The 13,212-nt window shown below is 38.5% G+C and overlaps 1 protein-coding gene across 11 annotated transcripts in view; it reads left to right on the top strand.

Annotated features, from left to right (window-relative positions):
• The window catches only part of LOC134679130 (guanine nucleotide-releasing factor 2), a 66,203-nt gene that overhangs the window by 47,627 nt on the left and 5,364 nt on the right, over positions 1-13,212 (top strand). For 8 of the 11 annotated variants that reach the window (XM_063537981.1, XM_063537979.1, XM_063537973.1 and 5 more), the window contains 13 exons: positions 173-278; positions 802-909; positions 3,257-3,344; positions 3,705-3,806; positions 4,161-4,268; positions 4,839-5,037; positions 8,319-8,330; positions 10,437-10,596; positions 10,738-10,879; positions 11,188-11,445; positions 11,637-11,890; positions 12,283-12,414; positions 12,709-12,916. In XM_063537981.1, the coding sequence (XP_063394051.1) occupies positions 173-278; positions 802-909; positions 3,257-3,344; positions 3,705-3,806; positions 4,161-4,268; positions 4,839-5,037; positions 8,319-8,330; positions 10,437-10,596; positions 10,738-10,879; positions 11,188-11,445; positions 11,637-11,890; positions 12,283-12,414; positions 12,709-12,877 (1,838 nt within the window). In that variant the 3' untranslated portion in view covers positions 12,878-12,916. The remainder of the gene's footprint in view (positions 1-172; positions 279-801; positions 910-3,256; positions 3,345-3,704; positions 3,807-4,160; positions 4,269-4,838; positions 5,038-8,318; positions 8,331-10,436; positions 10,597-10,737; positions 10,880-11,187; positions 11,446-11,636; positions 11,891-12,282; positions 12,415-12,708; positions 12,917-13,212) is intronic. The other 3 variants (XM_063537974.1, XM_063537977.1, XM_063537976.1) reach the window with 2 other exon arrangements.

Below are 13,212 nucleotides of genomic sequence, written 5' to 3'. Positions count from 1 at the left end.
TATCCTGATACACCCTTTATCGGTATGACCCGCGGTAATCGATGGTTATGTAGATATGTTTCTAAGGCTTTCCACGCGCTGCTAATTAAAAGCGATCAGTGTGCGGATAACGCTTCCGGTTCTAACGATTCAAAACACTTGTCATGTAATACAATGTGCATCGTTTCTTTAGTTATGGCGTATATGGAGATGTTCGGCAACTGCAGTCACCCGCCCAACAACGCGGCCGCGCCGCCAGACATGTTCCGGCACTCTATTCATACATACAATCTGGCAAGGTAAGTTTCAATATTCAGCTGAAGTGGTCTTATAACATACCTAAAATTCATGTTTTATTCATAAGCCAAGACTAGTAATGGGCGCAATAAACGACCCGAAGCGGCATGCCATTCAATCAATTTTTACCATTTCTGTGATGATGAAATTTCCATGGTATCATGGGGCAACCCGGTGCCTTTTATTAAATTTTTGTTTTATTTCATGATCTGTAGAATAATTTGTTATCTGTTTCAAAAAATCGATGGGAGCTTAGACCCATAGACGCTCAAAAGATGATGGGAACTGCCCTGGCTTAACCCGCTAGGGTGTAATCTACCGTCAAATTCAGTTTGTTTACTCACTTGAGGCTCTTACCGTTTCATGTCAAAGAATAGTAAACGTATCTCATCAAATAAACATTTAGTTCATCCATTATTCCTGAAACAGTATAGCGTAGCGGATTGACGTCATCGTCTTCTAGCAAGCATAAAAACCGTTCATCTATCAGTCACGGTATAGCATTTACCTAGTGTAATATTACAGTGCGCAACACACGGGCGGGAGCACTATGGTGCAGCGCCACCAGCACGTGCAACGGTCTATAGCGCAGTCGTTTACTGTGCAGCACTTTAGCAGTCCACCGGTGTTGAGGTAAGAGATCCTGTCAGCGTATTATGGATAGCTTCATCCATCTTTATCCACGTGATAAAATAACTCACTGTTTAACACCGTGGGATAGAAAGTGACGGACACCGTTTTGTCACGCTGTCACGTAGACAAGAAAGACCATCATATCCGGACTGGACTCTAATAATCCAGTAAATTTGTCGAATTTTGTAACCTGGCTCTTTTGCGTCAAATCCGGTAGTTCTGATTTTTTGCAGACTTGTTTATGATGTTGGCCCAATGAATAATCCAAGTTTGTGACTTCGAGCGCCGAACGCAACTTTGTCAAAAATCGAATAAACCGCAATTTTTTTTAGATTTGGGCGATTATAACCCTAAAGTACTAGTTTTTGATAGTATTTTCCTAGGGCGTTTTTAAAGTAGACTAAATTTGCTACAATAAAACACAAACACAAACAAACAAAATTTTGAAAGGCTTCTCGTGTCTTATTGTAGCAATTTTAGTCTACTTTAAAAACGCCCTAGGAAGTTAGTATCAAAAACTAGTACTTTAGGGTTATAATCGCCTAAATCTAAAAAAAATTGCGGTTTATTCGATTTTTGACAAAGTTGCGTTCGGCGCTCGAGGACACAAACTTGGATTATTCATTGGGCCAACATCATAAACAAGCCTGCAAAAAATCAGAACTACCGGATTTGACGCAAACGCAAAATGTATAATTTTACTGTATTATAATGTATAGAGCTGTAATTAACATTGACATGTCGACAAATGCCTTTTCGGTAATGTGAATCCTGGTGGCTTTTTTAACATATGAATAATTGAATATTTGACAAGTGTGCAGAAAACAATCATTAGGCGCTAGTAATAATATCTGACCACAACCGGCTGATACAATGTGGCGCCATCTTAACCTATCAACGTAGTGGGAGCTGACCTAGGCAAGGCTTCATCAATCATCTCACCTAACCAATTTACACAGAATTTTGGGAATCACAATCGCTCCTTTTTGTCTTTGTCTAAAATTTTGTATTTGTTATCCATTTACTTAACACTTAAATTTATTGTAGCTAGATAATGTGATACATGAATACCGATTGAATCTCCATACTGGAGTCAGTTATGTAACGCTGCCATACATGACCCAAAAAAATTTTATTAAGCTATGAGCTTCATCACATCTGATATTTGAGTAATTCTAAGCATTTCTAGCGTGAAGTGGGGGGGAGGGTGGGGTACAAAGACGGCCGCCATCCGTCATCTTTAAAAAAAATCTACTCTGATCCTGGTGGGTACTAGGGCAAGTTTGGTATCATTTTCGTATAAACCAAAGACGTAGAATTCATTGCTGATATTTGTTTTTTCAATTTCATAGTAATTTTACAAGAAAAACGTAAAAAGGTGAAAAATTTGGTTGGAGATTTTTGCTACGCGGAGCCGAAACTACAAAAGATAGAAAGTTGAAATTTGCACACTAGATTACATTTATAAAGTGTACAAGAGATAAGAAGCGATTTTGAGAAATTCAACCCCTAAGGGGGTTAAAAAGGGGATGAAAGTTTGTATGGGGTTCAAGTTTTATTTTAAGCTAGGAATTTGAAACTTCGTAAAACGATATATTATTAAAATACAAGAAAACTAATTTCAGCGTTTTTGAAAATTCATCCCCTAAGGTGGTGAAAAAGGAGTTGAAAGTTTGTATGGATATCAAAAAAAATTTCGAACGCGGGACTTGAATCTTTGTATTTGGGGATATTATTAAAAGACAGGAAAAGTAATTTCAGCGTTTTGTAAAATTCATCCCCTAACAGGGTTAAAAAGGGGTTGAAAGTTTGAATCCATTACAAATCCGAGTAGACACACATTTCTTATTGCCTCCCAGGCTTGAAATGCTTAGAATTACTCAAGGAACATATGTGATGAAGCTCATAGCTTAATAAAAATTTTTTGGGTCAACTTTATAACTGCTTCCGCTACCAGCGTTACAATAAATGGTTTTTTTAAATAGGACCCAGGGGCCCGTTTAGTGGAAGTTTGCAACTTGTATTAAGAGGGAAATATTATTTCTAATACAATTAGTCAATGAGTCAAAACAAGGCTTCCGTTTGTTTTATCAGTCACAACTTTGCTAAAAGAGAGCCCTTGGAAGAGGTCATTCAACTTGTCGCAGGTATACAAGATATTATGCAATGCATCGCTCCTGCTGCTGACTGTACATATGCATTAAACAACTGAAAATATTAAGATCTATTTCGACTTGAGTAAATATGCGCATTTATTTCGCACGTCGCGCGTTGCGGCGGTGAATAGTTTAGAATAATTGTAGCCAGTTCCTGATAGTTATTTAGAAGATGTGTGCTCTGCCCGCAGTGGGTCCGAGGACAGCGTCAGTCTGACCACGTCTGGCGGGACCAGCCCCGTGCCTCCCGAGCTACCACCAAAGATGAATAAAACTAAGGTACCGCATATACTACAAACTACAATATTGAGCAATGGTGAATTAGACTGCCGAGTGCAAATCACATTAGAATAATGCCAAAATTTGGTATAAATTTAATGTAATTTGCACCTTTCAGCGGCTCATTAATGCAATGACATGTGGAATGCTGATTTTTTTACTTTATATAGACAGTATTTATTTATTACTAACTTAAGGAATGGGACACCAAACCTCTGGTCTTATTTGGCCAGTGATTAGCCCTCGTTTCACCTGATTGGAAAATGAAGTTTGTTCTAGTTCAGTTCTAGGTAGCCTATTTATTCTTGGAGATATGTAGTACACCGTATGGCCAGTGTTTAATGCGTAATATATTTTCAGATTCAAATCAATTCGAGTAATGAACTTCTTCCGCCTCCTTCGCCTCGACCTTCATCGCACAATAGCTCTACATCCGTTGAAGACACCACTCACAACAATCTGGTAATTATGTTACATTCTCAGATAGAGAGAGATGACCACTTGTAGAAATAACCAAGCATTAGTAGTAGAGAAACAAGTTAGCTTGGAGTGCTCACTCCATACAACTCCAGCGTCCGTTGTAAAACTTGGTATTCACCCCCTCGTCCGCTCTTCCCTCAGTTCCCTTACTCGTTATGCATTCATTATTTCAAGCTTCCAGACTAATAGCTAATTGTATGGAGTGCGCGCTTTATGCGTACTTATATCTCTATGGTAGTACATATAATTGGATGCTAATATAAAGCATGAGTCATTGCTACCACATAGACACTAGAAAAACCATACTCAACATGTGACAAAATGATTTAATTTCAGAACTGTGATGAATCTTACATTAGTACTTCGACGCCGGTCAAATTCCCCGTCGAGGACGAGCACGAGCTGCTGCCGCCTGAGCCGACGCCGTCACCGGTGCCGTCGCAGGTTGGTCAAATTATATGTTTGCAATAAGGGCTGATTTAGACGGTGCGAGAATTCGCATGCGAGTTTCATACCATTGCGGGTTTTGATTGGTCGGTTGAATTGGACGTAATCAACAGTCCGCAATGTAACTAAAATCGCATGCAAGTTCGCGCGCCGTCTCAATCAGCCCTAATATAATATAATACATATAATATAATTTAATATCTTTTTTTTTATTGGAAAAAGGTAAACATTTGACCACAATCTCACCTGATGGTAAGTGCCGATGTAGTCGAGGGTGGAACATGCTTACCTAAAAGATGTTTTCACTCTCGATTTAAAAAGATCCAAGTTATAGTGGACTGGCAATAGATTAACAGGAAGTGAATTCCACTATGTAGCCGTAGCCTTCTAGCGAATATATTCTATCGGATTTAGGAAGCGGGCTAGAGGCACATTTTTCAGGTGTTTGACGCACATTAATAAAATGAGACTTCAGTTGTATTACAGTTAAAAGTTACAAGTTTTATGAAATAACCACCAGCTAGTTTTCTTAATTAACGTGACTATTCATGTTATATATTTGTTTAGAAGAGCGAAAGCAGTAGTGAGCCTATTGCGGCCACAAAAGAGTCTGACACCGCTCCTCCGGACGCCGATCCTGAAGACATCATACTGCAAACCGACATCAGCTCGAACTTACTTCTGAAGGCGCCCAGCAAAGATGGGCCTGAGGTGCGGGGCGGCCACCCGGACGCTCTCATCGTCCTCGCCACTAAGGCTACCAAAGGTATGTATGTCGTACATATATTGCACATCGAGTAAAACAATTGTAATGTTGTCAAAATTTAAAAATAACTAGTGATAACGTGAAAAATGTAACATGAGATGGGACTAAAATGAGGAAAACATTGCGCAATTAACTTTTTATCTGTCTTATCTATCCGTCTATCCGTTTTACTGCTCGATTCACCAAAGCTGGCGTGCATGAAATGAACTAAAAGAAAGAAATCTATAATATTTTTTTTATATAGTCAAAGGAGTTTGTTTTTTCAAACTGAACTGAGCTAACCAAGGTAAGTCTGGAACGAGCACACGCAGTACACGTGCTAGTCATAATTTCATAGAAGTTTGACGTTTAAATTAACACTTGCACTGTCCAGTCTCAGACTTGGTCTAACTCTACCTTATAGTCAAGTTACCTACTCTTTATATTTCTCTACAATTTATAAAATAAATTGTGTTTATAAATAACTGCTGTTAATTTTTTGGTGCTTTATTTCATGCATGGTATGAAATAATTTATTTTAATTAGATTCAATATTCCTATTGTGTGAATTTTGTTGAGTTGTAAATACATATATGTATTGAGGTAAACTTATTCACGCTCAGTCATTAAACTTATTCTCGGCTAGCTTTGGTGAATAAACAACAACATCATCATGGTAATCATATAACTTGCATGGTAAACTGTATACTTAATCTGTTAACTTTCCGGCAAAATTTACACTATCAAGCCATGAAAAGTGCTAGTTAGTTATTCCAAAAGTGTAAGCACGATAACATGTTTTCCTGAGACAATAACCAGATTATATGAGGTTAAAGAATCCATTGAGAATATTCGCACACTGCATGATTCTGGAGCGGCAGTCACGTTGGTCAATTAATGGGTTCTTGTGCATGATTACCTTTTGAGTGTGACCTATCATTAAAATTAAGCGTGTTGTCACGAACGGATTGACGTTTCCCTAATACTGGAGTCAGTTACGGATCGCTGCCATATATGACCCAAAATTTTTTTATTAAGCTATGAGCTTCATCACATATGATCTCTGAGTAATTCTAAGCATTTCTAGCCTCGGAGGCGATAAGAAGCGTGCGTCTAGTCGAGGAGGGCGGAGTACAAAGATGGCCGCCACCCGTGATCATTCAAAAAAATCTGTTCTGGTCTTGGTGGCTACTAGGGCAAGTTTGGTATCATTTTCGTATAAACCGAAGACGTGGAATTCATTGCTGATATTTGTTTTTTTCAGTTTCATAGTAATTTTGCAAGAAAAACGTAAAAAGATAAAAATTTGGGATGGAGGTTTTTGCTTTGAGAGCTAATAACTTTTGTATAGTGGCCAAAAGTATCATACAAAAAATACTATAATAAAGCGCAATTCATGCAGCTTCTAAACACATACATGTTTAGTAATATCCTACTGCAAAAAGATGGTGAAAAAATTATTAAATGACCGCAGCGCGGGTAGTTGGACTCTCGCAAGGCGGCGTTTATCTTACAAAATGGTCGAGTACAAGTATCTACGTAGGTAACTATGCTTACTTTGCTAGATTTTATGATGACGAATAAAATGCTTTCTGTATATTTAATGTCCGCAGTTTCCAGTACAGAGACATAATTCTGGTATAGGTTAAAAAAATACACACAGGTATCCCCATGTCTAAAGAGGAGGGCGGCTCGCTTAACAAATAAGATCATGTACAACCGCAGTTTCAGGTTGGGTTAGGTTAGGTTCGTTAGTTACCTTTTATCCCTCAGAGCAGAAAATAGAAGCCCCGCGAGGCGGGGCTTCGTTGGTTTGTCACCAAGTCATACTTGCATAACCTATATTAGTATGACAAATATACATAGCTGTTATGATTTCTAAATGTAAGCTCTCAGCATAATAGTTATTTGTTTTACAAGGGGGCAAAGTTGTTGTTTAACCGCTCGTGCTAATATTGATACCCGATCAAGCGAAAGATTTCAAAATTGAACCACGAGCGTAGTGAGTGGTTCGAAAAATGGAATCTTGAGCGTTGTAAGGGTTTCAAAGAACGAGGGTTAAACAAAATTTGCCGCCGAGTGAAACACAGAATTTTTCACCACACCAACCTGAAGCAAATATTAAATGTAAAATATCAAACAAAATCAAACCAAATCAAATCCAAATGAATGTTATGTGCAGGTTGAAGTTATTTATTAAAAACAACAAGTAAGTACCTATAAAATTACTTAAAGTGAGTTATAGCATGAAAATTATCGTGAAAATAAATATTTTGCCTCTTCCTAAGTAGTACAATTTCTCTCATAAATAGTGTTTAAATATTATCAGCAAAAATAAGAGCGCTATTTTATTAGAATAATTTCATTTATAATAGTTATTTCTCGGACCCAATTTTGGACCCGGGTATATCCTTAAACTACGTTCAAAAGAGAGGTATGGGCACTGTGAATGTCATCTCGCGTTGTGTGTTAGGGCACAGCACAGCGGATGTCATTCCAGATCTATCCGAGCAGAGCCCAACTGGGGAAGTACGTACTTACCTCCACCTTACAGAAAACACCGGTCAAATAACACTAGGCCCCACTCAAATCGTTGCAAGTGCATTAAAATTAAAGTGCATAAAATTATGTCTGTATGATGAATTATGTCTGGATGAAAGTATTTTATTCGTCATCATAAAATCTAGCAAATTAAGCATACCTACGTAGATACTCGTACTCGATCATTTTGTAAGATAAACGACGGTCCGCAAGATAAACGAAAGTCCAACTACCCGCTCTGCGGTCATTTAATAATTTTTTCACCATCTTTTTACAGTATGATATTACTCAACGTGTATATGTTTAGAATCTGCATGAATTACGCTTTATTATAGTATTTTTTATATGATATTTTTGGCCACTATACAAAAGTTATTAGCTCTCAAAGCAAAAACCTCCATCCTAAATTTTCATCTTTTTACGTTTTTCTTGTAAAATTACTATGAAGCTGAGAAAAACAAATATCAGCAATGAATTCTACGTCTCCGGTTTATACGAAAATGATACCAAACTTGCCCTAGTAGCCACCAGGACCAGAACAGATTTTTTTGAATGATGACGGGTGGCGGCCATCTTTGTACCCCCCCTTCCCTTATTGCCTCCCAGGCTTGAAATGCTTAGAATTACTCAAAGATCATATGTGATGAAGCTCATAGCTTAATAAAAAAATCTTGGGTCAACTTCATAACTGACTCCGCTATAAAGTTAGGTACACATCCCATGGCTTTTAATCTTATAACTTTCATGCTTTCACTTTACAGAGACGGACGAGTGTAAGTGGTCGATTCAGTGTATGGTTTGGGGCTGAGACAATACATGGATGTATACTTTCATTTTCTACTAGTGCTTTTGCTTTGAATGATAATGCCGCCAAATCGAAACTAGTGCCATGCTAGTGATAATTTGTAAATAATGCTAGTTAAAGCTTCACTTTTACACCACAAGTTTGTTTAATAAAGTTAGAAAACCGAAAAATTTATTATCAAACAGTGTATTCTTTTGAGGAAATTACGTTAATGATATAAGCATAATGCTTAGATATAAACTTATGAATAGAAATGTACATGCGTAATCGTACAAAATAATAAAATCGTTTATTTTACAAGAAGTTTGGTTCTCTTATTTCGATAAATATTTAACTTCATTGAATATTATATCGATGTGTAAACCCTCAAATGAATATCAAAGAAGTTTGATATGTATATACAACAAATGGTAGCAGTTACTATCTCGCTGTAAGGTTTTAAAAATGTAGCTGCTTATCGCGCATGTTGTAAAGATTTTCATTTAAATTCTGACTTACCTACTCACAAAGTGGGCATGAGCACAGTAAGAAATATTTAAATACACTACATACATAGTTACTTTGTTAACCGAAATGCCTTTCCATGTAAGCTCTTGTCACTTGATATTTCGGCCTATCAATAAAACACTATTAATACAATAAATAAAGCAAGTTTGATGTGTAAGTATTTAAATAGTGTAATTTGGTTTTTCTGTTTACAAAGCCGGACTTTCAAGTACGAATAGGGGCCGGTTGCACCAACCCCATTTTTATCGACAACAAAAATTAAATATGTAAAGTAATTACCACCATTTCAACATTCATAATATTATAGGACCTCATTACCACCATCCTTCCTCGTGCAATAAAATGTTTTGAATGTAATAGAGTACGTTTTCGTTAAATCTTTTGTGGTGTAATATAGCAACACCACCACTCTTTTTATGGTAAAGTGGCGATAATGGTGACGTTGACGAACTCAAGCCATCACATGTGGTTGGTGTAATTGGTTCTAAATTTCAAGAGATGCTTCAGGGCACATACAGATATTTGCGAATTAAACGTTTTCGCTTTGCTCTAGAGTACTTTTCCCAAAGTGAAACCTTGTGATAGTTATCTAATTGAAAGTTAACTTACATGGTTGATGTACGTACACGAGGAAGCCATTAAAACAATAGGCAAAATCTTGAATATTTAATCAAATCATATCGTTATTGTTTTTAATATTTTCTTTGAAAGGATGCGCTTTGGGGAAGAACTCTTATTTGTTACTAACTTTTTTATAATTAGTACATATGATTGTAGGCATTATATTTTTGCATTATTAGTAAAGGTTTATTTAAGCTAGTTCTTCACCAACTCTGAATAATCAATCAGTAATGTAGTAACTATAATATTACTCATTAAGAATAAAAATCGGCAAGAAAAGGTTCAGTAAAATTTAACTGAACTTTTTCCTGTCAAGCATAGGTACCAGAATACAAGAGAAGTATTTCTTTATTGATCCAAAACGTGCAGTATGACTGATTATTGGCCTTCTGAATTCACATGATTTTTATTGTACACGTGTTTATCGTACGACAAGATTATACTCGTGTGTATAAAAAATTAAAGATGTCTTATTGATACGGTTTAACACCCCCTGGCACTGACCACTGACTAAAATAACCGACCAGGTTTCACATAACATCTCAAAACTTTTTTGTTGTAGAAGAATTGCATTGCGAGACTTGCATCTTTTTACATGTAATGTTTTTGATGGGATGATAATATACTCCGCCTGGTACTCTCTTCCCGTCTTTTCGTGGTCACGTGACTGACACAAGCCTACGTCATCATGCGACAGCGCTATATGATAATATGCGATAACGCTATATAAAGTGGCAATGTTATTGTGACGTAGGCTTGTGTCACTCTGGGAAGAGAAGACCATGTTTTATTAGACTATGGCATCGTCTAGGTACTCTAGGTAATATCTCTATGGCCTGATTAGTATGATGTTCATCTCTTGTATTCTAGCTCTCTCTGGGCTTGGTATTTTATCTAGGTAAGGAAGTTCGACCAGAGGTGTGTTAAGTTTGATATGTGTGCACAGACTTCGCGTACCAAGAGGCGTTCCTGGCCACGTACCGCACGTGGGTGGCGTCGCGCGAGCTCGTGGCGCGGCTGACGCGCCGCGCGCACCACTTCAAGTCGCGCCCCCACGAGCTGCGCTCCACGCTCAGTCTGCTCACGAGGGTAGTCAATGATCTTACGTAAGTTACACATTATTGTACTTTGCATTTATTTATAACGCTGGTTAAAGAAGCCTACACAAGCGATTCAATTAGAAATGGGTTAAGTGTATTGAAATGAAGACACGGACAGGGATGTTGATCTTATTTTATTTATTTTAGGATGACGGATCTTGAAGAATCTCTAATGCAGAAAATTATGGAATTTATTTATTGGCTCATTGAAGTCGAAGAGTTGCCAATAGCTAAAGCACTAAGGCAAATTTTGGTTGACAAGCAAAAGCAGTTGCATAATCAACAACAGGTAACTTTTTTCACTATCATTTACGCACGCCATTATTATATTTATTCTGAATTATGGACATTACACTTTTATATTGTAGAGGTAAAATAAATAAATACATTTATACGCAGATCGACCTAATGAAAAACATCATTTTACATGTCGGCTTAAGTCGCAGCGGTTTACGACTTTAAGTATTGTTGTCCGAGGTAGCACATACTAATTTTCTTGAAATGGAGTTACAAGGTTTGCGACTTAATGTCTTAACGATGTGATAGCCACATAAATTAATAAACCTGTGTACCATCTAATTGAGTGTATTACCTCAGGCCAACACTAGATACGAGTACGAGTCTCCGTGCTACTCGAGCGTATCTCTCCGGCGCGACACGCTGCTCGACTTCAAGCCGTCGGAGCTCGCGGAGCAGATGACGTTGCTGGACGCCGCGCTGTTCGCGCGCATCACCACGGCCGAGGTGCTGTCGTGGCCGCGCGACCAGTCCGAGGAGAGCTCGCCCAACCTCACAAGGTTCACGGAGCACTTCAATAAGATGAGCTACTGGGCACGCTCGCGAATTTTAGAACAGGTGTGTACTATGTACATATAAATGACACTTCGTTACATTTTATTAAACTTGTTAAATTGCCGATAGAGAAAAATAAGTACTACGGTATTAATATCTACTGAGATCGTATCACTTTAATCAGTCAGGTTACCATAATCTGTAAAACAACACCAAAAACCTTCGTAAGCAACCTAAAAATACTTCTGTTCCAGGACGAAGTGCAAAAACGGGAACGCTACGCCCGGTGCTTTCTAAAAGTTATGAAAGCGTTGCGTAAAATCCATAACTTCAACTCGTACCTGGCGCTGGTGTCGGCGCTAGACTCGCCGCCCGTGCAGCGGCTGGGCTGGCCGCGCGCCATCGTGGAGGCGCTGCACGACCACTGCGCCATCATCGACTCGTCTTCCTCCTTCCGCGCCTACAGGAACGCCCTGGCGGAGACGCAGCCGCCCTGCATACCCTACATGTAACTATCGCTCTCCTTATTACCCTGCGTACGCAACCATTAGATTAGTTCAATCATTTGGGTGTGTTAACTTTTTGTCACTTGTTGAGTTGGTCACATTCTCCTGAGAGCCACTATGTAAAGAACCGCATTAGAGGTCAATTTCAATTGACCTTAAATACGTTTTGTTAGTACTTGGCTTAGTTGTATACTAATACAAATTGTTTATTTACCTAACATTTAAAAAAAATAGAATAACTGGCTGATAGGGCAGAAGAAGTACAAATAAAATAATTTGTTCCACTCATTTATTAAACATTTTTCACGGAACGAATATCAAGCCACTAATTTGTTTTACTTGATATACACGTTACCATTGTCCTATTGTGTTGACATAATTTTTCTCTTGACAGTGGTCTAGTACTCCAAGATCTGACTTTCGTCCACATCGGCAACCCAGACCTATTGCCCGACGGAAGCATCAACTTCACAAAACGATGGCAACAGTACCACATCATGGAAAATATGAAGAGATTCCACAAAGAGTGTGTATCTTAGTTTGTCGTACTTATGTTTTTATGTTATCAGTAATTTTACTTAAAGCCCTTTGGATTATTGCATGTATACGGTGATTTTTGTTGTAGCGAGAGTTTTTGTGATTGTCCTTCTTCGTGGTGCCGTAGGCGTGGCATTCAAAAAGTTAATTCGGAGGGTTGTCATAGAAACTGCAATAAACACTTACCCTACCCATAAATCCACCATAAATGATCTAACTAAAAAATAGCAAAAAATATAGGTTAGAACTGGCCTGTTTATTCAGGATTGGTTTATTTTCGCAGCAGACAGTACAAGTTTAAGAAGAACGAACGTATCCAAGCCATGTTCAACGAGTTCGACGACGTGTTGAGCGAGGAGGCGATGTGGCAGATATCGGAGAGCTTGAAGCCCCGCAGCGGGCGGCCGCGCGCCGCCGCCGCGCCCGCGCCGCCCGCGCCGCCCACTGCCTAGCTAGCGTCGCTGCTCAACTGCGCCCGGCTGACTATGGCGGTCAGTACGCACCTTCGGTACAATACTGCCTAGCCCCCATTAACTTACGAGTACATTTGTTTCAATACTTTGTATTTTTACTCTGTATCTTTACTCTGTAGCTTTACTTTGTATCTATACTTGGTATTCCACCTGTCCAATTTCTCTCACGCAAAGACGCAAATACACATTGGACAGGCGGAATACCACCCTAGCCAACTTTGGCGGTAGAAAAAGGCAAGAAATTCAAAATTAGTATCGGAGATCAATCCCAATGCCAATATTTTACAAATTTGCTGCCTTTTTCTACAGATAAA

Source organism: Cydia fagiglandana, chromosome Z (genome assembly GCF_963556715.1).
Source record: "Cydia fagiglandana chromosome Z, ilCydFagi1.1, whole genome shotgun sequence".
In the NCBI taxonomy this organism is placed as follows: domain Eukaryota; kingdom Metazoa; phylum Arthropoda; class Insecta; order Lepidoptera; family Tortricidae; genus Cydia; species Cydia fagiglandana.
The sequence above is the reverse complement of the archived record's forward strand: the minus strand, read 5'-3'. Positions and strand labels throughout refer to the sequence as shown.